At 46.0% G+C, this 24,308-nt stretch overlaps 1 protein-coding gene across 2 annotated transcripts in view; it reads right to left on the bottom strand.

Moving 5' to 3' along the window:
• MYH9 (myosin heavy chain 9) overlaps positions 1-24,308 on the bottom strand; it is a 101,996-nt gene that overhangs the window by 5,701 nt on the left and 71,987 nt on the right. For both annotated transcript variants that reach the window (XM_050926268.1, XM_050926277.1), the window contains exons 15-34: positions 23,654-23,768; positions 20,421-20,614; positions 19,812-19,933; positions 19,237-19,306; positions 14,156-14,316; positions 13,167-13,275; positions 12,089-12,220; positions 11,240-11,446; positions 10,169-10,306; positions 8,948-9,071; positions 7,932-8,103; positions 7,116-7,328; positions 6,517-6,661; positions 5,733-5,939; positions 5,069-5,173; positions 3,012-3,164; positions 2,367-2,615; positions 1,656-1,868; positions 669-881; positions 115-276 (exon numbers count right to left, since the gene is read on the bottom strand). In XM_050926268.1, the coding sequence (XP_050782225.1) occupies positions 115-276; positions 669-881; positions 1,656-1,868; positions 2,367-2,615; positions 3,012-3,164; positions 5,069-5,173; positions 5,733-5,939; positions 6,517-6,661; positions 7,116-7,328; positions 7,932-8,103; positions 8,948-9,071; positions 10,169-10,306; positions 11,240-11,446; positions 12,089-12,220; positions 13,167-13,275; positions 14,156-14,316; positions 19,237-19,306; positions 19,812-19,933; positions 20,421-20,614; positions 23,654-23,768 (3,204 nt within the window). The remainder of the gene's footprint in view (positions 1-114; positions 277-668; positions 882-1,655; positions 1,869-2,366; positions 2,616-3,011; positions 3,165-5,068; positions 5,174-5,732; positions 5,940-6,516; positions 6,662-7,115; positions 7,329-7,931; positions 8,104-8,947; positions 9,072-10,168; positions 10,307-11,239; positions 11,447-12,088; positions 12,221-13,166; positions 13,276-14,155; positions 14,317-19,236; positions 19,307-19,811; positions 19,934-20,420; positions 20,615-23,653; positions 23,769-24,308) is intronic.

Here is a 24,308-nt window from a genome sequence, read left to right as displayed (position 1 = left end):
CTAATGTGTGCCACACCACTCGGGTGATGAAAATGCATGATTCTGACATGGAAAAACCAGATCTCCACCCCATGCCCTCACATAGGCAGCAGGCACAGGACTGAAATCCCTCACCTGCAGTTTGCGGAGCTGTTTGATGGCTTCATCACGACTCTTGTTGGCAGAGTCTATCTGGACTTCCAGATCCTTCAGGTCCAACTCTAACTTCTTTCTGGCAGCCACAGCCATGGAGCGCTGCTTCCTCTCATCTTCTAGCTCCACCTCCATCTCTCGTACCTGGTAGGACAAACAAGCCATCAGTGGAAACCAAACAAGCCAGCATGAACCATTCATCTCCCACAAAGAGATAATCAGAGAGTTCACTCCCTCTCCTGGCGGGGGATGGAAGGAAATAAGGGAGAGAGAGTTCAGACAGTGTTCCCTCAGCAATAAAGCACTATTCTGGTTTCTTGGCTTGATGGACAGTGCAAGTACTGTGACAACGGTACATGAGGGGCACACACCAGGGAGTGATTTGTAGCACTAGCAATGTCTCCCAATGATAACAGGAATTCCTGGAGTGGCACTGGCTAGATCTGGACAGGCAGTGTCCAGCTATCTGAGGGCAGACGAAGGGAAGCAGTTCCCTTTGAGCAGACAACTTCCAGGATTTGTGGAGTGATGCAGACCTGTCTGATCAGTTGTTTCTTCTTCTCCTCATTCTGCTCATCCCGGCCCTGGAGGTCACGCTCAAACTGTGCCTTCATGGCTTGCTGGTTCACTTCCAGCCGCAGCTTGGCATCCTCTGTAGCCTGCAACTCATCCTCTAGCTCTTCCAGCTGGGTCTTCATCTCCTCCACCTGCTGTTCCAGGGCTCGCTTAGATTTCTCCAGCTCATGAACCTGCAGCATGAACACACACATCAGATCACCCAAACAACAGCCACCAACTTCACCCACCGAGAACAGAGAGCTATCCAGATCAATAGGGCAGCAGCTCACTGAGGAAAGGATGCAAAGACTCTGCTGCCCTTCCTGCCGCATCACCCTCAGTTTCCTTGTACTAGCACTGTGATGCCTCCTTATTAATGCTAAATAATGTTGCTTGCATACTTGAGAGCCTTTAATCTGAACCTTGATCTCAGCTATTGCATTTTCCTGTTCCCTCTGATCAGGCATGCTGAGAAAATTTAAAGGGGAAGCATGTGTTAGGATAGTCCTGATCATACTGCGGCATGTAACACTCATGTCACATTGCCAAAGATGTGGAAGTGCTTCAAACTCCCCTTCAACACCCCCCGCGCCCCATCATTTATCTTTAGCATCTTCATATTTGAGTCAGTCTCCCATTCTCTGGCTGGCTCCCTATATTTCAAATGCCAGGCTCACCTGACACCCTCTCTTGTCTCTCCACAATGGACAGTGGGTTTCTCTTAGCCAATGCCCAGCTTGCGCCTTTATCACACTATTCAAATCCCATCTCTCCTTCCTGCCTTTCATTCAACCCCAATAAAAACAAAACCATCTATTCCTACTCCTAAGCCCACTGCATGTGTTCAGTTTTCCCAATTGCATTCCTTTACAAATGCTCCTACATTGCAAATTTCTCAATGAAACTGCTCAATAGGCTGGGATGCAGGTGACACTGAAAGGGAGATGTTTTAACAGTATATTTACACTCTTGCCAACATCGTCCTTGGAACTCATCAGGTCCTCCATCTCTGTGCGGAACTGCTTATTGAGACGCTCCAGCTCTGCCTTCTGCTCCATGGCTTCTTCCAGGGCTCTGGCCATGGACAGGGCTTTGGTCTCCTTCTCGCGGGCTTCTGCCTCAGCTCGGTCCCTCTCCTCTGCATACTTGGCAGAGACATTCTTTTCCTCTGCCAACAGCTGAAGGAAGAGAGAATGACTGCTATGAGGTTTGCTGAGCTCGGCTTATCTCTAAGTGCCATTCCAGACAGTGTCTCAGATTTGGATGGAAAGGGTAATGCAGAGAACATGGCTCCCGAGAGCCAAGCACATGGCTCCCAACTTGATTGGCAGGGCTGGGACTAGAACTCTACTGACTGTAGTCTTCTATAGTAGTCACAGTCACTACTTATATGAAAGTCCAAAAAGACAGCTGCAAAATTTCTCATGGCCTGGATCTGCTCCCAAACAAACACTTATACAAGTTCAATGAGGCTGAAAATTTCAGTCCCCCTGGACAAGAGGCGAAACTAGAATCACATGCAAGGAACATGAATTTCCACCAGTGCCAGCTTCCTTCTCCTCACCCCCATTATGGTTCAGAAAGGAATAGGCATTCCCTAAACAGATGTTTACATTGTGGTAGGCGATATTGGGAAGGAAGGTCCTCCCCATTGTATATTCCATGACTGACACTACCTGATCAAACTTCTTCTGCTTCTTCTCCAGGTTGGAGACTATTTGCCGCTGGTGATCAAGGTCCACAATGAGGTCATCCAATTCTTGCTGCAGCCGGGTCTTTGTTTTTTCCAACTTGTCATAAGCAGCTGCCTTCTCCTCAAAACGCTGGCTCATGGCCTCCAAGTCCTTCTGCAGCTTCTTCTTGGCTTCCTCCACTGCCTCCAGGCAGCCCAGGCCATCATCCATTTTTTTCTTCGTGTCTGCTACCTGGGGAAGGGGGGAGAGAACAGAGATGAAGCCAAACCACAGAGACCTCTAGTGTGGGTGGGGAGAGATGAGAAATTATTCCCTTAGAATTGAACTGATCATGTTAGTCAGACTTATGGAGGTGAGTGGGATGAAGAGTCCCCCTTCTTCTCAAATAGTTAGGTGTTTCTAGGGAAGATTCTCTGATAGAAATCTAAAAACATTTAGCATTGTATCAGGAGTTTGTTGCCTGAGCCCTGAAAGGTCCCTGCTTCCTCAGGATATAGTTTCCTTTGCTAACAAATACAGATTGCACCAGCATTCTCCATCTGAATCTAGATTTCCTAGGAATCAGCTTTGTGCTTATTATTTCCCCCCCAACAGGAAGGTTTCTTCTAGGAGATGCAGGTTCTGTACCTGCTGCTGAAGGGCAGAGATCTGTTTCTCCAGGTTCCTCTTTGCCTCCTCTTCCTCCTCCAGCTGCTCTTTGAAGCTGTTCTTCTCATCCTCCACCTGCTTCAGTTTGGTGCTGAGGCTCAGCTTCTGGCGAGTCTCCTCCTGAAGCAGCTCCTACACAGCAAAGACACTGAGATTTAGAGCCTTTCATTTAAGGAAGCCAAGGAACTTTACAAGCCCCAACCACTCAACATGGATGTCAACTCATGAGATTCAGTTTAAGAATCCTACTTTCAAAAGAGAAAACAATAGAGTTTAAATGACTGCTCAATGTCATTCAGCAAGTCAGCGTACAGCCAGGGAGAACACCCACAACTCCTATTTCCAGTCCTACTCTAACCATTGATGGACACTCCTTTACTATGTATAGCTGAGACGCACAAGTGCTAGCAACTGCCTCCTGGCTCAGCCACCCTATAATCCTTTCCAGGGTTCTCTGCAAACAGCACACAAAGCTTTTCAACTCCTTTCAACGGCTCATGCTGGCAGTTAGCTGTATTGTGCCATCCCCATTTCATGATGGACTTTAATACTGAAAATCAGAACAGGTTAATGATGATTCTCTCTTAAGCAGCTGGTGCCTTTAACACTCCTGCTCAGATAAGTGATTGTGATCTACAAACTGTCCTAGGGCAGCACCCACATTGATTAAATCATGCTGCCACTACTTGGACTAGATGACCTAAAGATACTGATCTCTTCAGTCTCCCTGCCAATGCACAACTATTCTGTGATGTATTAATATTGGGTCTAGTTTAGGTGTCAATAAGAGATGGAGCTTATTCCACAAACTGACAGGTCAGAGTCAGCCTCCAGATAGTCAACCTAAGCTTTCCCCTTCCATTTCAGAGTTATACCCATGGAGCATTAAATAATTCTCCTTTCCTTGGCATTTACACCCCCAGATTTGTAGGCTCATCACATTCCCCACTTAGCCAAGTTCTACATAAAAGATTCCATCCAGCCCCTTCATCAGTTCCTCTTCTGAGCCATCTTTAATTGGTCAGTCTCTCTCATAATGAGATGCCCAGACCTGAAGGCAATAGTCTAAGCATGGCTGCATCAGAGGCATATCAGAGCAGGGAAGTGATAGAAATATGCTGCTTCTGCATACAAAGCCCCAAACTATACTGGCTTTTTGCTGCCACACATTCTGTTCTAATCAGAGGTCCACTATCAACCTTTTCAACAGTAATTTGGATAAGCTGTTTGTTATCTGTATTATAGTAACATCTAGGTCCCAAGCAGGATTGGGACTATTGTGCAGGGTGCTATCCAAATAAGAGAATCCCTGTTGTGAAGAATTTATAATCTAAGACCAGAAGCAACAAATACTAAGACTATTTTCTAACTTGCTCCTTCCCAATTAATCCTTTCTGGATTATGTGTCCTCCCTGCTGTTCAGTACCTTCCAATTTAGCATAGTTATATTCCATCTACATACTGTTTACTCTGCCAGATGAATACTGGGCCCAGTCTGACCACCTTCATCATTCTGTAGAGTATCCCCACAACTCAACCCTTTGGCTGCAGGCCTATATACTTAAATGGCATTTATATCCAAGCTCATCTAACCATAAGGTTTTCTGAAACATTCAAATGTATCTGATGTACCGCTTTCCCCTTCACTACCAAATAAGGCTACTTTGTGCAGTCACTATGGACTTCACAGTAAGTTACAAATGGAAAATAATTGAAAAACTTAGTGTGCACCACAAACCACCACTGATCTTAAAGTGAGAACACTGCACTGGAGCACACAGCGCTTAAGTGGGAAGGTGATGGGAATGATTCTAATCCTGGAGTAAGGGAAGTTAAGTTTGTTCTATCTACTGATGGAGCAGGTAGAGGACAGAGGGTTCATTCCTGAAGGGACCCACTCAGCATATCACAGCCAGAAACACCTGATGCACAGAAGTCCATGGGTATTTGGTGCTGAGATCTGCTCTGTGCTCTACTACTGTGGCAAGTATGATGAATACAGTACAGTACATAAGGCTGCAGCTCCCACACCTCACCTGGGTATCCTGAAGCTGTGACTCCAGAGCAGAGAAGTCTTTCGCTAATTTGATTGACTTGCTGTCAGACTGATTCAGAAGGCCTGTAATGTTGTCCAGCTCGACCTGCAAGAGAAGTTAAAGCATGCCAGTTATCAAATGGAACCAACCAAACAAACTAGGAATAGATGTGCAGATTTTGACCTGTGAAAAAGCCACCATCTTCACAGCAAACAGGATGTGTTATATGGCTAAGAGTGCCAAGGACGGAATCCTTGAATAAGACATTAACGGAACCTCAATTCAAATTTCCCCATCTGTGAAGGCCTGCACTGGCCATCCATTCTGCTGCAGCCCACGGGAGATTTTACACAATTACTCAAAGGTTACAGAGAGGAGTTGTTGATACTTTGCCTTCTTACACCCACCTGCCCCAATACTAGATATGCCAGTTCCTCAGCACCATGTCTCTGCTCTTTCCTGGATCACAGTATGCCTCCCACCCGCAGTTATTTTCACTAGGTATCCCTACACAAAGGCACCATGAGACAGTGTCCACTAAGTCGGAGAGAGTGAAAGGTTTACCCCTCCTTTATGGAGTCAGCGGCAATAGCTGAAGCAGTCATTTTCCACCTTTCCCATAACACGCCCCCACAGGAGCTAAGGAAAACTCATGGGCCCTTACCTGGAGTTTGGTGACTTTATCTGCCAGCTCTGTCCGCACTCTTTCACCATCCGTAAATTTCACCTGTAGCTCTTGGAGTTGGGCCTCTACTTTCTTTCGCTTGTGCTCAGAGTCCCCTTTGCCTTGCAGAAGCACTTTCACCTCATTGGACAGCTCAGCACGCTCACTCTCCAGAGTCTGCTTTGCCTTCTCAAGATTTGTTTTTACCTGAAAGAAAGAGCAGAGTTTAGATGTAGTGGGTCTTTACTCTCATTGAGGTGTTTATTCTAATAGCCAACAAATACGGTTCCACAGTTAGTCCCTGTCTGCTTACTCAAGGAAGTAGATCCCATAGTTAGAATTCAGCACCCAGCCACTGAAAAGCTAGACAAGTAATAACAGTCATGAGGAGAAGATAAAACTGAGAACGGTCTTGTAGTTCAGATTAGCAAATTAAACTCCCTGCAGTCACAGTAAGAGCAGGGACCAGAGGTCAGCAAGTACTATCAGTGAAAGGAACTAGAGTGTCACAGCTATGCAGTGCAGTTATATTGGGGGGGCGAGAGGGGAGAGCACTAAGCGCAACATATTAAGGGTAATTATAATGCTTCAGGGAATCTGCTGATCTACTGGGGGCAAGAGGCAGCAGCGGCGGGGGAGGGGGAGGGAGAGCGAAAACATTCTATAACTGACTAGGTGTATTTCCATAGTCCTCTGAAACTTTAAATATTGGTCCGTTGTACAGCAGCTACTGTTCCAGAGGGATTGTCTGATGCAGCACTGTGACTCCCGTTCTCTTACATACCCGCTTGGTTTGTTCCAGTTGCTCTGCTAGCTCCTCCAATGCCTGTGAATGTTTCTGCCTCATCTCCTGGATTTGTGCCTCATGGGTCTTTGCTTCATCATCCAGGGTCTTCTTCAGAAGAGTCACTTCCTGTTCCCGTTTTGACCTGCAAAAACCATAGACATTTTTAATGGACAAGATCAAGGAACATGCATTCCCCTGTAGCTTGGCATCTTTGACAGAGATAACCAGATACTGGTTAAGGGACTCCAGCTATGAAAAGATAAAACAATCCTTGAGTTATCAGAGTCCAGCCTTGCCCATCTTTAAATTTTGCGACTCTAAAGCTTGGAGAAGTGTCCTCCAGACTGAGTCTATTTTGCCCATTGGCTGCAAGAACAACAGTTCTGGGGCCTTCTTCTAGGATTAGGAAAATATCAGTTTTCGCAAACCAGGAAAGGTATCATCTTGTGAGAGACTGCAGTCTTAAGCAGACATTTCACTCTAGTCTCTCTAAATCTCTGCAGTTGCTGAAGTACTCAATCTTCTCCTCCCATAGTGAGGATGCTAGTACCTGGTTTACCTCACCAAGCACCACTGTTTTTGAGTATTGCAGTTACCGGAGTTCCTGCTGTGCAGCAGTTGAATCTAGCGTATCCTCTAGCTCTGTTTTCAGTGCCTCCAGCTCCTCTCCCAGATCCCGCTTCTGTTTTTCTGCTTTGTTCCTAGCTGCCCGCTCAGACTCCAGGTCTTCCTGCAGTTCAGTGATCTGAGATTCCAGCTCCCGGATCTTTTTCAAAGCCATGTTCTTCTGGGCTGCCTCCTCCTCCACCCTGCATAAGAGACAGCAATACAGTTCTAGCTACGTGAAGCTTGAGTGACCTACCACCTGTCTCCAGAAAAGTGATCACAAAATAGTGAATAGGAAAGAGGGTAGTGCTCTGCACTGGTTTGTGAGGCCAAGGTCCCCGTTTCTGGTCTTATTCTCTCCACAATTAAAGGTCCTAGTTCTTCTGTCTGCCACTGAGTGACAGGTGAGATTAGCTAGTTCAAACTGGAGGACAGAGGAATGTTGACAAGGTGGAAGACGACAGAAGAAAAGGGGTCACATACGGAATGTTAATTTGTAATGTAGATGTAACTTAAGCATTGACTTTTCAAGGTTGATTTTTGTATCTGTTCGTAAAACTAAGCTGCCCATGCCCCCTTGGATGTATTGCTGTCCTGGAAAACATGGGCATTTCACAGCATGTTCATATTCTACTGCTGCGCCCAAGTCCATGGCAGGAATCAGCAGTCATAAAACTATAGTGTTACTGTAAAATCAATGCATTTCAGTCAAATAAGCTAGTTTACAAGAGCTGTCTGTTCCATTCAGTTCCTACCCTGATAAGCAACACAGAACAAGAGACTCTGATCAGGTGGTGAGGCCTCACCTAGACAAAGCTGCTTGTAGTTCTTCTTCCTTCTTGGCCAGCTGCATTTTGAGTTCTGCAATCTGAGCCTGCAGCTCAGCAATCTGGTCATGCAGATCAGTGGAGTCTCCCTCAAGCTTCCTGCGAGTTTTCTCCAACTCCTGCCGCTGCTTCTCTTCGCGACGCAAACGTTCTGAAGGAGACAGACAGGGAAGAGGGACACAGTAGCATAAAGAAAGATATTTATTCTTAAGACAACGTATGATGCATCAGCAAGAGGGCAAAACTGAGTGACTGAATCTTTTCTAATATAGCATCTAACCCTGCTGGATACTATATGTTCTTCCAATGACCTGTAGCATCTTCCCCCAATCTGATACTCCTATTAGAAGTGAGATCTGAAAGATGTTTCAGGTTCTTACTTTAAAGCCAGCTTCCCTTATTCGCCTTCTCGTGAGAATGCCTTTGCCAGGGAAGACAGTGCCATGCTCCTCCCAACCTACATCTCACTGCACATGTAGCTACAAAGTGATGCTCAGCAATAGCTCCCCTCCCTCCACAGAAATGGAATGGGCTGCTCCAGGCTGCGTTTCTCCCAGCAGTTTTTCCAGAGACCAATCAGAGGTGAATAAAATCTTTAAATCTGCATCCTGAATGGCACTAAAAGAGACTCTGGATAAGCAGCAGCACTAACCCCCATGTACAGGTACCACTGGAAGCAGAACAGTGGAGACACTCCCATAGCACGAAAAGAAATGGAACCAGTCTTTCTTCGCCATTAGTCTGCTGGTTTAGAGGATTTTATTTAGACCAAAGCTCAGCTGACAAGGCATGTAACCTTCAGCCAGCCGCCACTGAAAGATTCCATCAGACTGATCAATAGCATTCCCACTACAGTCCCACAGTATTAACCCTTTGGTAACTGGAATCCCAATGAGGCCACAGACCTAGAATCAGTCTGACTGAGATTTAGGAAATCCTGACTGACAGGAACACCAATACTAAATAAGCAAGTTCTTCCCAAGCCCTCTTTCTACCTTCCAGATCTGTGATCATGGCCTCATGTTTGTTCTTGAGTTTAGCCAGACTTTTAGACTTCTCCTCTTCCTCAGTTAGATTGGTTGTGAACTCAGATACTCTGTCTTCCAACAGTTTCTTCTCCTGCAGGATTTAAAAGCCAGTGTCAAATCTGGTGCTGGAATTTGGATGAACTCATTTGTATAGATTGAAATAGGCTACAATCTGTTCATGTGTGCCGACTCCTGACACAGAAACAAACCCCAAACCCAGTCTTGGATTTGGCTAGAGTGGTGACTGACCCACACTTCCTATATATAGAATTTGGAAAACCCAGGAATATCCTGTGACCAAAGATCTTCTGAGGCTACAGCACAACAGGTTGGATACAGGGACAGTGTATCCCTTACACTTTCTTGGCCTAAATTAGACAGTATCTTAAGTTCTTAATCCAGGAAATAATGTTCCATGGCTCTTTCAGTGGGCTCCACAACTCATTTTAGGTTAGCAATGTTTGAATGACAGTATCAAGACCAACTACTTCAAGCGTACCTGATTATAAGTAAAGGAATCTGACACCCCCTGTCCCCATCCCCCTCACTCCCCCAACCACACCCGGAACTAGTCATGTAACCCCAGTTCTAGTCCAAGAAGCTGGGAAAATAAAGCACTCTTTTCTTGGAGTCCCAAAGTGGGTGGGGGCAGAGGCTAGAGTCTTCTGGACTCTAGCAACCACACTTCTGCAGGACACAAGGAATGAGTGCTCACTGGCTTCAGAGAGAGGCTCACTGACAGAGTGGGAGTAGAGACTGATCTCCAGGTTTACAGGACCATTCCCTGGAAGGAATTTTACACTGACCAAAGGGAGATACAAGTTGGTGATAACGGAGAATCAGGATTCAGTGTAGATTCCAAATACTAGCTATTTTAAAAATAGCTGACTAGTATTTGATAGCCTAAAGAGCTCTCTTCACTTTCAAAGGGCTATGTGCTGCTCACCCTAGGCAATATAATCAGACAGAACAGGCCCATTCAAGACTGCCTGAGCATAGTACCAGTCTCTGCATATCGACCTGTAAACTGGCAACTAATTTCAGGAAGTCAGCGAAGTCACTGAAAACCCAGTTTAGCCCCTCCCTTGACACAACATACCAGGAGTGGCTACAGCTGGACTTCCTGTACCCACCAGACCAGCTGGGCACCCCAATGCTGTTGTATAGGGAGCTGTGTGTGCACCTTACCTTGGCCAATTTGAGATTCTGGTCTTCTAAAACTATCAGATCTTCCTCCAGCTTCTTCAGCTTGGCCTCTGTGGTCACCTTCTCTAGCTGCAGCTTCTGCCTTGCACTTTCCTCTTCCTCCAGCTGCTCCTCTAGTTCCTGAATAAGGCCCATGGCATGTTATTCATATTGCTCACATGTCATCACTATAGTATTAATACAAACCATTATAAATTGACCCTCAAAATAAGGGTCTCCCCATCCTCCAAGCAATCACCAATATACAGGAATTCTGTAGCCACTAGCTGGATGTAGCACACTGCATTCCCATCTATAAATATAATCAAGTACATAAACTTATATGCAGAGTGGTATTGCTGCTTCTGGTGGAGAGGATCTATAGCAGGGGTTCCCAACATGGTGCCCGCAGGCGCCATGGCACCCACTGGGGCGTCTAAGTGCGCCCACGTACTGGCCAGGGGACGAGCATCTGCCGAAATGTTGCTGACAAGCTGCGTCATCCAGAGGCGTAGCCACTGAAATGCTGCCAATTTTCAGCGGTATTTTGGCAGCGGCACCTCTGGATGACACTACTTGTCGGCAGCATTTCGGCAGCGACGCCTATTGATGTTGCCGCTTGTTGGTGGAATTTTGGTGGATGCTTGTCCACCGCCATGGTCCTCCGTGGCTCATTGTCTGGCACCCGCCAGACAAAAAAGGTTGGGAACCACTGATCTATAGTCTCCAGACTACCATTTTAACTAAGGATCCACCCAGCCACCTAGGAGCAACCTCAGATTCAATCACCTAAGAACTGGGAAAATTATCTCAGAAGCTGTGTGTGTATTAGGCTTAGCTGACACTAGAGTTAGAACTGTCCTATTGCTGTCTCCACAGTTGTCTGTGCCAACTTCCTGAAGGCATGAGTGAGGTAACAGACCCTAACGAGTTAATGTGGAGTTCAGACCCCACCTTCCATACCACAATTTTTTGCCTCCTGTTCTGTTATCCTTCCCACTGAGACAGCACCACTATTCTGATACTCACCAACTACCTTATTCACATACACTGGTGCCATTCCCAGGATGTTACCTGAATGTTCTGCTGCATTTTCTTCTTCTCAACCTGCAGATGTTGACACCGTTCTTCCTCTTCCTCCACCCTGGCCTCCAGGTCATGACAGATTTCCTCCAACTCTTGTTTCTTTGCCGTTAGACGGGCCCTTATCTCCTCAGCCTCGGCACAGAGCTCAGTCTCTGCCTGCAGCTGCTCCTGCAGCTGCAGCTTCTCTGCTATTAGCTACACAGGAGACAAACCCAGGATCTTTAAGTTCCAAATCACTGAACTTTTTGGTGACTTTACTTTTGTGCTAAGCCCCAGGAACCTTTTTCCTTATATTTTGCACATATGCTCTTCCTTTTACATGGACTCTTCTCAGTGCAGGACCAGGAGTCTCCTGCTGCTAGTCACAAGTCAAAGTAGGAATGTCATGTTTTAAGTTTTATCCCCTTGCATAAACTTGTCTAGCACAATCTCATATTACATCAACCCTTAAGAGATGTCTTGGGATTGCCCTTCCTGAGTGAGTGAAATTTCCTCCTCCCTCAAAGAAAAAACAAAACAAAACACAGAAGTTATTCCTAAACAAAAAAAATCCTTCTCTACTCCAAGCCAGAGACAATCCGTTAGTGATCACATTCTGTTTCTGTGACTCTCCACAATACTCAGTCAATGGAGATTTTAATCCAAATGATGGCTGTAGCGGAGCAACAGCTGTTCACTGTTGCAGAACTAAGAGAAGAGAGCTGGGGTATTTAAGCCACAGAGAACTAATTAACACACTTAAGCGAGAATCCTGCCATTTGTAGATCATGGACCAGCTATGTGAAAGAACAGCTATCTAGTAGTTTGACTAGCTGGGGTTTTGTGAGGGAGATTCACCTGTGTTTGGAGGGTCTCCATCTCAGTCAGTCTGTTTTCTGCAGCCAACTGCCTCTCCTTGACCTTCACCAGCTCTTCTTCCTTGGCCATCATCTCTTCTTCCTGCCTGCTTACCTGAAGCAGGGGTTTCACCTGCAAGGAGAAAATTAATGGAATGTATAGAGAGTCAATAGCAAGAAAAATAGCATAGAGAGGCCCTAGTATTCAGTAAATGGGCACTGGAAGGAAAAACTTACACTAGAAAACAGGCCAGTCCCAACAAAAGCTTAGATAAGGTTTGTTTTAGATCTAAAGTACTTGTCAATTGCCAGGGTTTTGTTGTGACACTAGAGGATGCCATGGTAGGAGAGGTGCTCCTGGGAGGCAGAATCATTGGAGACTTCGTATACCCCACCAGTAAGTCTTAATGCCCACCCACCCTTTTCTTCAGGCCAGGATACAGCAGGAAAGATGTAGGTAATGTCGAGGTGCATGGTGGACCTGGTGCTAAGCCAGGAAAGACATCAGGAGAGAAAAGCAAGAGTGCAAGTTCATCTGCATGTAGGTGAGGGATACTTCACAGAAAGGTCAATCAGAAATCTCAATTCGCAGTAGGGGAAAATTAAGATTTACTTTGCTCCTAACTCAGCTCGAGAGCCTCATTCCTGCTGATGCCCACTTCAGTTATAGGCCAGAAAATGATTGAGTCTATTGGTAGAGGATCAGAACGCCCCCTCTTTTCTTCTACTGCTCTGGGAGGGATGGTGAACCCCTCACCACAGTGAACTCTTCCTGCAACAGCACAATTCACAACAAAAAGCCCTCCTCTTGGAAGGGTGCAGAGGATAAGGCTCTTCTGGGCTTGGAGGACTTGGGAAGATTACTTTTGCCTTTTCCACAGCGTTACTAGATTCCTAAGCAGCAGTGCACCTGAGGCATGCAGATATCCTGCATAACTACACTTGGACAGCTCTGCTGGTATTATCCAGCTACAACATGGAGTAGAGACCCTATACAGAGAAGTTTTTGTTTTGTGAGCATGGCAAGCTCCAGTTACAGCTGTTAACACTTTGGCAAATAGCCAGGTGAGAAGATGTACCTTGGTGAACAGCCTCCACCACTGCCAGTTACGCAGCTTCAAGTAGGCAGCACAATTCCTCTGAAGCACCTTCATTGCAGTTAGTTGCTGTTGACGTTTGGCAAAGGCCCTGAAAAATAAGAGCTGTTAGACAACCAACAAAGCCACAGGTTCCACACAGACATCTACATCATCAAGTCAATCCTCAGCTATCTTCAACTGTCATTTCCAGATTGTCCTTTCTAAACATCCCATGAGATTTCCTTACTTCAGACCTTGACTATACTGCTCAGTATACATGGGCAGTCTTCCTTCCTTCCTTTTCCTCACCAGTGAGGAAGTGCCTTCTCTCCAACTTCTACCCCATGAGAAACAATCCTCCCAGCCTCAGTGACTCACTACTCACCATCAAGAGATCTTTGTTCCTTTGCCCATGTCTCCCTTCACTATTGGTTCGATGTCTGTTTGCTCACCCTACCATTTATATGTTTATGGAAATGTGCTGTGGTTTATACTGTTCTCGCCACAGTCCCAACTCTAGAGTTTTGAGAGGCAGATGTACACAAAAAACATTTATATTGCACTACACTGTCTCTATGTTGATGGCAGAAACCCTTTTCAAATTCTCACATTTGCCAGAGCAATCACAACCACAGATGGCAGAAGGTTTCCCCATTGCTTGAAGTATCTATAGACAAGAGTATGCTTTACAGTCAATAAAAACCAAGGAGGATGTAGGATACTAGCTCAAACATTTCCTTGCAGAAGTCTTTACCAGGATTTAGTCAATGTATTGCAATTTCACTCTGGTGTAAAGTTTCCTTAAGTTGTACTTGAGTTTTGTAAATGCCTTAAACATCAACTGTTGCATTCTGTGACTGAATCCTCAGACAAGAATTAGTCCTTTCCAAAGGGAATCATTTTTAGTTGGCTTCGTAGAATATAAGCTTGACCCAACAAAGATGAATATGCATTTGACACACATGTACATCATGGAGTACGGTCCTTACTTTCTGGCTAGGTATCCTCTGCAGCATGCTTGGAACTCAATAATGACATCTGTGATCTTCAGGTCTCTTTCCTCCTCAAGGTGAGCAAGGACTCCAGCTCTGAAAAAAACTTTACTCTGTCCAATTCGATACAGGTTTGGATCCAGCTCCAGTGCTTTGATCTAAAGAGGGAGGATGCACCCATTAGAAATAGGAAAACATCCCTGCACTGGGACTGCTCTGAGTGATTTGTCACAAGAAATAACCGTTTGCAATGCTAGAAGAACTGTACCAAAATCATCTGGTCAGTTGACACTGCTGGCTCTAGAACAGCGGTTTACAACCTGTGGGTCCACAGACTATTTCTAAGATTTCCAAAGGGGTCCACACACTTCCGTTTGAAATTTTCTGGGCGTCCACAAGTGAAAAAAGGTTGAAAACCACTGCTCTAGAGGGATTCTTAGAGTTCAGTCAAGCACAAGATGGGATGGAGAGGCAGAGGGGAAACATGCAGTCAGGTTTAGTACATCACACTAGAGCATTCAAGTCCACAAGAGTGCTTTAGGGGACACATATGTCCAGGCCTGACCACTTGTGCACAAAAGACATCTTACCAGTCAGTTTAAGAAGCTAAAATGATAACATTGTGCTCCCACCCTCTGCTAGAGGTTGTAGCCAGGTTTGGGTTTAACTCAATATATTTAAATATATACTGTGCTAACCTTCCTCTTCCCTTCCTAAACAGCACAGACTTGCTGATCCCTCCCATAAATGATACAACTCTTCCAGCTTCTTTTCCCTTGTCAGAAGAAGTGTTCCACTCAGTTTTCCTCTTCCCCTAGGACCTGCCTAGCATTAACCATTTAACAGCTGGGGAAAAAACAGCTACATTCTGCATGTGACGGAGTGGATGTGGCATCCACTACACACGAGTTCAGTTCCAGTCGGAATGCTAGATAGCCACTTTGCGACAGGCATTCCTGCACTGGTCACTTGGACCCTCCAGGGCTGGAGCACCCACGGAGAAAAATTGAGAGATGCTCTGCACCCACCAGCAGCTCCCCGCCCGGCCCCACAGCTCACGTCCGCCTCCTCCCCACAGCTGCCAGCACTTCCCACCAGGCAGCAAACCTGGGAGGAAGGGGAGCATGGAATTGGGGTGGGGCCTTTGGAGAAGGGGTTGGAATGGGGGCAGGACAGGGGTGGAGTCAGGGCGGGGCTGAGGCGAGCACCCACCGGCACTATAAGTTGTTGTTGTCTGTGGCTATCACTACAAGCCATTCAAAGAAATTTGTCTTGAAGTATATGTTCAAATATGCATCAAGAACAATTTTACTGCCAGTGAACAATCCACGCTGAAGAGTATATAGAGGCCGAGGGATCCCAGAGGGAGGAATGGCCCCAGAAGGATAGGGAGCCAGGGAGGAGGCAACCCAAGCCGTTCTCCGGAGTGGCCTGAGGGAAGAAGGGCAAGCCTCGAGGGACACCCGATCAACTGGCCCGGCTTACCTGCTGGCAATGCAGCAAACCGGGGCACACAAAATGGGACTGCCTGGAGATGGAGCGTGGGTCAGTTGAGTTTTGTGGGTGGATGCAGGTAGCGGGGCAGACAGGGGGGTCCTGGAGCAGCTACCGTATCCAGTGGTGGTGGGCAGGGACTGGGGCTCACTACCAGGAATGAAGCAAGGTGGTACCCCAACAGGGGGGCATGCTACCTGAGCCAGGAGGCTGCTGGAATTGGGGACAGACCTAGATCCACCCAACTCCTAGACAACTGAGCCCAAAGCAGGCAGGTCCACGGGAGGACTGCCTGGGAGAGCTCACTGGCTCAGGCCCTTCAGGTGAAGGGCGAGGCCCGCCGAGGGCCCCAGGGAGATGGCACCCGCAAACGAGGCCCCGAACCCACATGCAGGTGTGGGGGAAAAATGAGGCAGGGAAGATCCTGCTGGATGAGAGGCTAACTCCCGACCCTGTCCCTCAGGAACAGGAGGAGCAAGGGTTGGGACCCTACCCGCCATGTGATTGCTGTGAGGATCTGCAGGCGGAGGCAGAATTAGGGGGGCAGCCTCTGCCTCCACGGTGTACCTTCAGTGGGTGGGGGACGGAGTGAACACTGGTGGAGGCAGCTGGGGCTCAACTGGTTCCAGTGGACGACCTCCCCGCGGAGAGGCCCACCCGAAGTAAAAATAAAAGGCGAAAGGGCCAAAAGCGGCCCGACCATATACCTTTTACTGGGGGAGGGGCACAACAGGGTGCTGGTGTGACGTAATTGATATAAACTGGGACCATATAGAACATGGTTTGCAACCAAGGTCCTGTAGTGGCACCAAATCCGATGTAAAGGGGGTCATATAAGGTGTCTAAGACCAGGTTATGGGTTACTGGTTATGATTATGCTGTCTGTATCATTATGTAGTTGAAGTTATAAGTATTGGCTGTATACTGTCTGTATTTCAAATTGGTGCTGCGGTTCTGGGAAACACCCCAGACAAGTTGGTGTTAGCTCTGCTTAGCCTGCTTGATAGCCCATTAAGGATCATCAGCTACACAATTGACCCATTGAGAGGAGGCAGATACCCTTGTAACTCAGCAGGGTGTGCAGGGACTTGCCCATGTGACTCCAAGCTCCATTTTGCTGTAATTTTCCACAGTAAGAACAAAGAAGTGTTCTTACACCTGGAAGTGCCTATATAAGGCTGATGCCTCATCTCCATCTTGTCTTCAATCCTGCTTCTTACCTCTGGAGGGACTTTGCTACAAACTGAAGCTCTACACAAGGAACTGATGACCCATCCCAGCGGGGGATGTACTCCAGAGACTTGATTTGAACCTGCAGTTTACTCCATCACTGCTACAAGCCTGAACTAAGAACTTTGCCATTACTGTATGTAATTGATTTCATTTAACCAATTCTAGCTCTCATCTCTATCTTTTTCCTTTTATGAATAAACCTTTAGATTTTAGATTCTAAAGGATTGGCAACAGCGTGATTTGTGGGTAAGATCTGATGTGTATATTGACCTGGGTCTGGAGCTTGGTCCTTTGGGATCGAGAGAACCTTTTTCCTTTTACTGGGGTGTTGGTTTTCATAACCATTCATCCCCAGGATGGGTGGCACTGGTGGTGATATTGGGAGACTGAAGTGTCTAAGGAAATTGCTTGTGTGACTTGTGGTTAGCCAGTGGGGTGAAACCAAAGTCATTTTTGTCTGGCTGATTTGGTTTGCCTTAGAGGTGGAAAAGCCCCAGCCTTGGGCTGTGACTGCCCTGTTTGAGCAACTGGTCGTGAATTGGCACTCTCAGTTGGGACCCGCCAGAACCGCATCGTCACAGCTAGCTAAGAGAAATAAGCCAGGACCCTGTTAGCCCTGTTTCAGAGGAAGAAGGGTACTAATTAGGCTGGCTGAGGGGCCATGCCCTAATTACCTAAGGGGATCCACCTGCAGGCCTGGGAAGCCAGCCTGCCCTATAAAGCTGGCTAAGAGACAGGAAGGGAGGGAGACAGGAAAGGGAGGAGCATGGGCTCTAGATCCTGGCTGGCTGGGAAGCTATAGTCTCCAAGAGTGTTGGTCTCTGTAAATACTTGTAAACAAAAATAAAAGGACACAGGTGCTGCACTTCGGTTGGTCTCTGGGTATTTTTGGGGCCTAGGCTGGCGAGGGCCAGGTTACACAGAACACTGGCAGCAGATTGAGAAAAGTGATTAATCCCCTGTATTCAGCACTGTTGAGGCCACACCTGGAGTATTGCATCCAGTTTTGGTCCTCCCCCTAGAGAAAGGATGTGGAGAAATTGGAGACAGTCCAACGGAGGGCAATGAAAATGATCAGGGGGCTGCTGGGGCACATGATTTATGAGGAGAGGCTGAGGGAACGGGGCTTATTTGGTCTGCAGAAAAGTAAGGGCGGGGATTTGATAGCAGCCTTCAAATACCTGAAGAGGAAGTTCCAAAGGAGATGGAGCTTGGCTGTTCTCAGTGGTGGCAGATGACAGAACAAGGATCAGTGGTGGAGGTCTAGGTTGGATATTAGGAAACACTATTTCACTAGGACAGTGGTGAAGCACTCAAATGGGTTCCCTAGGGAGGTGGTGGAATCTCCATCCTTAAAGGTTTAAGGCCCAGCTGGCTGGGATGTTTTAGTTGGGGATTGGACTAGATGACCTCCTGAGGTCCCTTCCAATCCTCATCTATGATTCACTCAGACCAGAACCACCACCATCTTACAAAGTGCCATGTGTCTGAGTCTCAGCTCACCAGCATGAAAAATCCCAATGTGTCATTTGGCTAGCAGAAGGTTCAGCAGCATTAATCACAGGGGCTTTTACTTTCTATAGTCTTCTGCTGCTCTCCCCTATAACAGGCCAGATGTTCCAGTTGGAGAATTTAGGTCTGTGAGCACATGGGATGTATTCTGTAATACACCTAGAGAAAGAAGGTTGGTCTGATTTAGACCTTCCCTCACTCTCCTCTTCAGCCCCAACGCACACAATTAGGATTTAGGACAGAGGTGGGCAAACTATGGCCCACAGGCCACATTTGGGGGACTTAAATATCACATCCTGCCCAGCCCCCGAGCTCCTGACCTCAGAGGCTAGCCCGCAGCCTCAGCTTGTTCGCTCCACCACAGGTGCAGTGCTCTGAGCATCAGGGCAGCGAGCTCCTGGGGCAGCGCAGCTGCCGAGCCCGGCCTGACATGGTGTTCTGTGCTGCGTGGTGGTGGCGTGGGCATGGCTCGGCTCCAGCGCTGCCAACCACTGGTGCTCCAGGTAGTGCGGTCAGGGGAAAAGGGGGGCTGGAATGTGGATAGGGGGTTGAATGGGGGCAGGGATTCTGGGGGGGCTGTCAGGAATGAGAGAAGGGTTTAGATGGGGCAGCAGGGGTCTGGGGTCGGTCAGGGGACAAGGAGTGGGGGTGTATGGATGGGGCAGGGATCCCAGAGGGGCCGCCAGAGAAGATGGGGAAGGAGAACAGATAAGAGATGGGGGATAGGCCATAACCCCCTCCCCTAATTGGCCCTCCATACAATTTACGAAACCCAATGTGGCACTCCGGCCAAAAAAAAAAAAAAAGTTTGTCCGCCCCTGCTTTAGGATGTGTCTTACCATCAGCACACAGGCCTGCTTTCCATCCATGAATCCTTTGGGAATTGAATTTGGCGTCAGGATCTCATATCTGCAAGGACAATCTATGTGTTAGACCAGTTTAGCAGATGATATAGAAGTTGCACTAGACACTCCGATGAAGAAATCTGGGAGAGAACAATGCCTGTAACATTCCTATGGAACTATGAATTTATATAGTTTGTAACTCTAGTGGATTACAGAATACAGTGTTTATGCCCTTTAGCAGTAGATGATAAAGACTTTGGATAAAGCCACAGTCTTGGCTGAGGTCTACCCATCATGCTAACTACAGGTTTACCACACAAGTCACAGCTGTTGTGAGAGAAGCAAAGCAGCCCAGATCCAACAGATTACTACAACCTCTAGAGAGACCTCGCTCCCATTACAATAAGTGGCGAACTCCTACATCACTGCCTTTGATATTTAAGTCCCCTGCCATTTGAAGCAGGAGCAATCAATCAAATTATGATTAAAACAAAGTGACTTACATACTGACTATACATTTAAACTGGTATTATTGAGAGGCTGCTTTTATGCTCTGATCAGAACTTTACCTTTGTCTGAACTCCTGGAAGACGACTCTATTGGGGAAGCCCTGTCGGCAGATACGGATTCCCTCCAGCACTCCATTACAGCGGAGCTGATCCAGGACTAAATGGGGGTCCAGTTTGCCAGCCTAATGAGGGAAGGCATTTAGCAATGTTATAAAACTTTACAAGAGCTGTAAAGAGGGACTCCTACTCTGCTCTTTGAACTCAAAGTGCCCACTCTAGGGGAAGCCGTAAGGAAGGCCCTATAGAGGCAAACAGAGATCCACTTCCAAAGTTAAGGGAGTTACAGAATTCATTCTTAGTGCCCTAAAACAGCCTGGCTTGTATTTAATGTTACAAATCCATCTAGAAAGAAGATCATACGTCTGTGAGCTTCAGGCAGGTATTACAAGTGGACTATAATTAAAATGACTGAGATAAGAGTAACAGAGAAGTAGATACTACTTCTGCTGTGCAACAAATGTAGTCACCAGGGAAGGAAACTCTTCATACCCCTCTACAAAGCCTTGCAAGTGATTGAAGGCCATAGTTGTGTCCTTCACAACAAGCAGGTTTACCAGTCATCCCCTCACTCCCAGTATTTTGCTAGCCCAGCCAGAGATTGTTCTTCACCTTCTTCTCATGGTTGGGGATGATGCAGCGGACAAAGTTGGGGTTGGTGTTCCTCAGGGTAGCCATCAGCTTGGCTAGCTGTTCTTTGTAGAGCTGTCCCACTGTTCGGAACATACCCTTCCTGGTTTTAAAGGCTCCTGGCAATGCTGTATCTGACATACCAGCCACCTGATCCAGCCCCACTATACGATCGACTAAAGAAAACACAGGGAGAGAGTTAGAACTTCCACTATAGTCTGGTAGGAGAGCATCTGCAAAGAATATTTGGGCAGAGCAGGATAAGAGGAGCTGCAGGATCCTTTTTGCTTCTTCTCTACACAGATGTAGAAGTCCTGTCCAGCATTTGTGCAGGAATGGGGCAGGAAGGAAAGAAAGCAGCGGCTCACTACTGGGTCTCTGAGTGATGAATTGTTGTGTGAGATGGACCCAACTAGCAGTTTAAAAAGAGCAGTTGTATTCTGAAGAGTAAACAAAAAGTGGCATAATGGATTTTGTGTTCACTACCTCAAATTCCATACCAGGCTTGGTTAGCTTCCAAGTAACAAGATGGCACTTCTAACAGATTCAACCTGGTGTCTTTCCTTCCTACACAACCACCAGCAACCCTGACACAAATGATGGTACACGTTCAGCCAGTTATGTGCACAGTAATAACTCTGCTTGACCTTGCAGGGCTAGCAGTTAGAAAAGCCACATTCTTAATCAGTAAACTAAGCAAACATGGAATGGAAACACCACAAACTTGGAACACCATAATGCCATTATTTGAATCATTTTTCAGAGGACAAGTACACTAAGTTTGATATGAGAGTGTGCTACACTTCCAACAGGCTTGGTGGAAAAAGTTGTTAGAGGTCCTACCAGCTCCCTTTTGTACCACAAACACTGCTCCAAGGAATTGAAGCCATTAGACACAGATTAACTGAATTTCTCCATTTTTGAACTGGGCTATTTTATCAATAGATACTGGCCACATTTTGGGGGAAGAAGCCAGGAGAAGCTATAGCACTTATCTTCCCAACTTTCCTACCCAATTTCTAACAGCCTGCAAAACTAAGACAAACAAATTTCCTAATCACAGTGGCTTGGTAGCATCATTGCTTCTCTGATCTTAGCTGTTGCCTGGCATCTAAACTATCATCATGTCAATGGGGGGGGGGGCAGGGGAGAGAATATATTTAACTTGAGCACAGCCTTGCTTTGGGGTAAAAAAAGCCGTTGGTAAGATGAGATACCCCACAAAGAGACAGGATCTGCTATTCAGCTAAGGCAACATTACAATCTGCCATCCCTACAATAGCTGCTAAAAATAGGGTCAAATCTTTCTAATTAGGGAGAAAAGAAGGCTGTGTCTCTGGATGACATCATAGGAAAAGCCAGACGAGTATCCCAGATTCTGGCTAGAACAATTCTCTTAAAATCTTGATCCCTACAGTCTACATGAAAACAGCAAAAGTGACAATCATTTAAGACTGAAGCTTCAACTAGGAACAGTACATGGGGACTGCTCAGCTGCATTCTGTCATTTTTGAATGAATTCCGCAAGCCTGATGCAGTACAGTATTCACTAGGCAGGCCATTTTCCATGCAGAACAAGTCACATGAGACTTAGAGACTAAGTCATTCTCAAATGGTTAGCAGCTGAAGTCAAATCATTCCACTGGAGTACTATTCAGCTGAAGTTCTGTTTTTAATAGGCACCATTTCAGAAACCATCCCTCAAAATCCTGCACTGAAATGCAGCATCACTGGGTCTGTAATCAAACAGATAATGGAAAGGTTTGCTTTTTGACTATTCCTAGGTTTCCTTTCTAACTCTTCCTATGCAGGTCTTAGGAGTGGCATGGACAGCATATGGACGTGCCTGCATTTTCAAGTATCTCACTGCAAAGTATGAGCTTTGCTTTTTTGTTTTTTCAAATCCAATGGGGGTTACTAGCATGAAGCAAAGGGACTGAACAAAGAGAAGCAGGAGTGGCAAAGGGACAGAAGAATTAACGGAAGCATTTCTTGCATGGCTCTACGATGCGTTACACACGACACGACAGCTGGTTTTCTCAGTCACCTGGTTCTAGATGAAGAATAGGAAAGTGTTGATAGAAATAGGCTCTCTGAACGTTCTGCATCTCTGCAACAGACAGAGACGTCAAAGAAAACCCAAGGAAAAAAGCGATAGTAACAGTAAGAGTCAAAAGCAGCAAACACATCCAAAGAGGAAAGAGTAAAATATCTAATGACACTGCAGCAAGAACATACTAGTGACAGAATTAACTATATCGTTTCACCCTCTGAGATGTCATGTTTGAATGCTGTAGCTACCAGGTACATACCGGTAGATTCGGATTTTAGCCTGGGATTCCTTGGTTAGAGGAGTAGCTGCAGTGCATGCACCAGGCTATAGGCCAATGAATGTCAACTCCTCATTTCAGCTAGAGGGGATATTTCTCTTGTGCACTATTGTCGCCTAAGCAAAGCAAGCGGATAGCAAGTTCTGGATTAGAGCCCTGCAGTGGGACTGGGATCCCTTGGGTCCCGCAGAACCCACTGCCATAACAGTGGGAGCAGGTAAAAACACTTTGTTGTAGGCGGAATTGGATGGGCCAAAAATATATGCCCACCTCCACACAAGACAAAAAGACAAGACTATGGTAAATACTAAATCTCTAGTCAGTGTGTCAAATAGAAGTTCAGCAATGTAAAGCAAGTTTTTCTTTTTTTAAAAAGTGTTTTAATACTTAAATTTAAGAGAGGGATAGAAAAATTTGCTGTCAATTACAAGAGAAGTTAAAGTATTTTTACATGGTTTAAGCAAGATATTTTAGTGGTAAAAACTCTGAATTGCATATTTTAATATATATATATATATATATATATATATATATATATATATATATAAATAAATAAATAAATAAATAAAAAACCAACTTTTTTTGTTTTGTTTTTAGTAGCATGGAGGAATTGGTGTCTCTTGCAGGATCTAAGGTTTTTGTGGGTAGGAGCAGGATAAGAATGCAAGAAACATTGCAGGAGTGGATGGGAATATTGCAGGTCAGAATTTAAAAAAAAAAAAAGTCCCATGCAGGGCTCAATTCCAGATCATGCTGATCTCTGTTCTCATTCAAAGGGGGAAAAAGCAGCACATCTTGTTAGAGAGTTTTATCAGATACCAAATGATGTTAAATGTCAATTCTTCTAGTAAAAACTGCCAACAGGAAAGAGTTTTAAACACATACCATCTTTCCACAGCTCAGACACAAACTTGTCTGAGGACTGGTGGAGAAGAGTAGCAATGTTGTCGTTCAGAGGATCCATGTTCTTCATCAGCCACTCATCTGCTTTGTAATCCACCTAAGGAAAGAATCATGTTCATCACCAAGAAATTGACAGAGGATTTCCGAAAGTGCAGGATCTCGTAGGACCCTGCACAAGTCTAAAAACCAACATTAAGCATGTGGTAAGACACTGTTTGTGGGTCTGACCCTCTATTCCCCACTCTGCCTGCTCTGAGGTATCTAGTGAGTACACCTGCAAAATGCAGTTGAACAGTTGCTATAGTATGTGCTGTTAAGAGCTAGGAGTCAGGCTGCAATACCAGTATGCACCACCTTGGGAGTGTCACTCAACAGCAGCAGAGTATCACTCAACTTGTTGACTCTTGGTGAATAAATATTCGAGTTAGGTCACCCCAGTCTCAGTTTGGAGTTTGAGTCTAGCAGTGTTTACAAAACAGTAGGTGTAGGCAAGTCCTCCTAGCCCACAAGGTGGATGCATTTGGTAGGGTCACCTGGGTCAGGTACCCGAGTAATTATAGAAACTTCTTTCATTGGCATGTGAAGCATCAGAATTCTAAGAACAGCTAGATCCAGTTAGATTTGTGGAAGAATCTAG

Source organism: Gopherus flavomarginatus, chromosome 1 (assembly GCF_025201925.1).
Source record: "Gopherus flavomarginatus isolate rGopFla2 chromosome 1, rGopFla2.mat.asm, whole genome shotgun sequence".
Classification (NCBI taxonomy): domain Eukaryota; kingdom Metazoa; phylum Chordata; order Testudines; family Testudinidae; genus Gopherus; species Gopherus flavomarginatus.
This window is presented reverse-complemented; position numbering and strand designations above follow the sequence as displayed.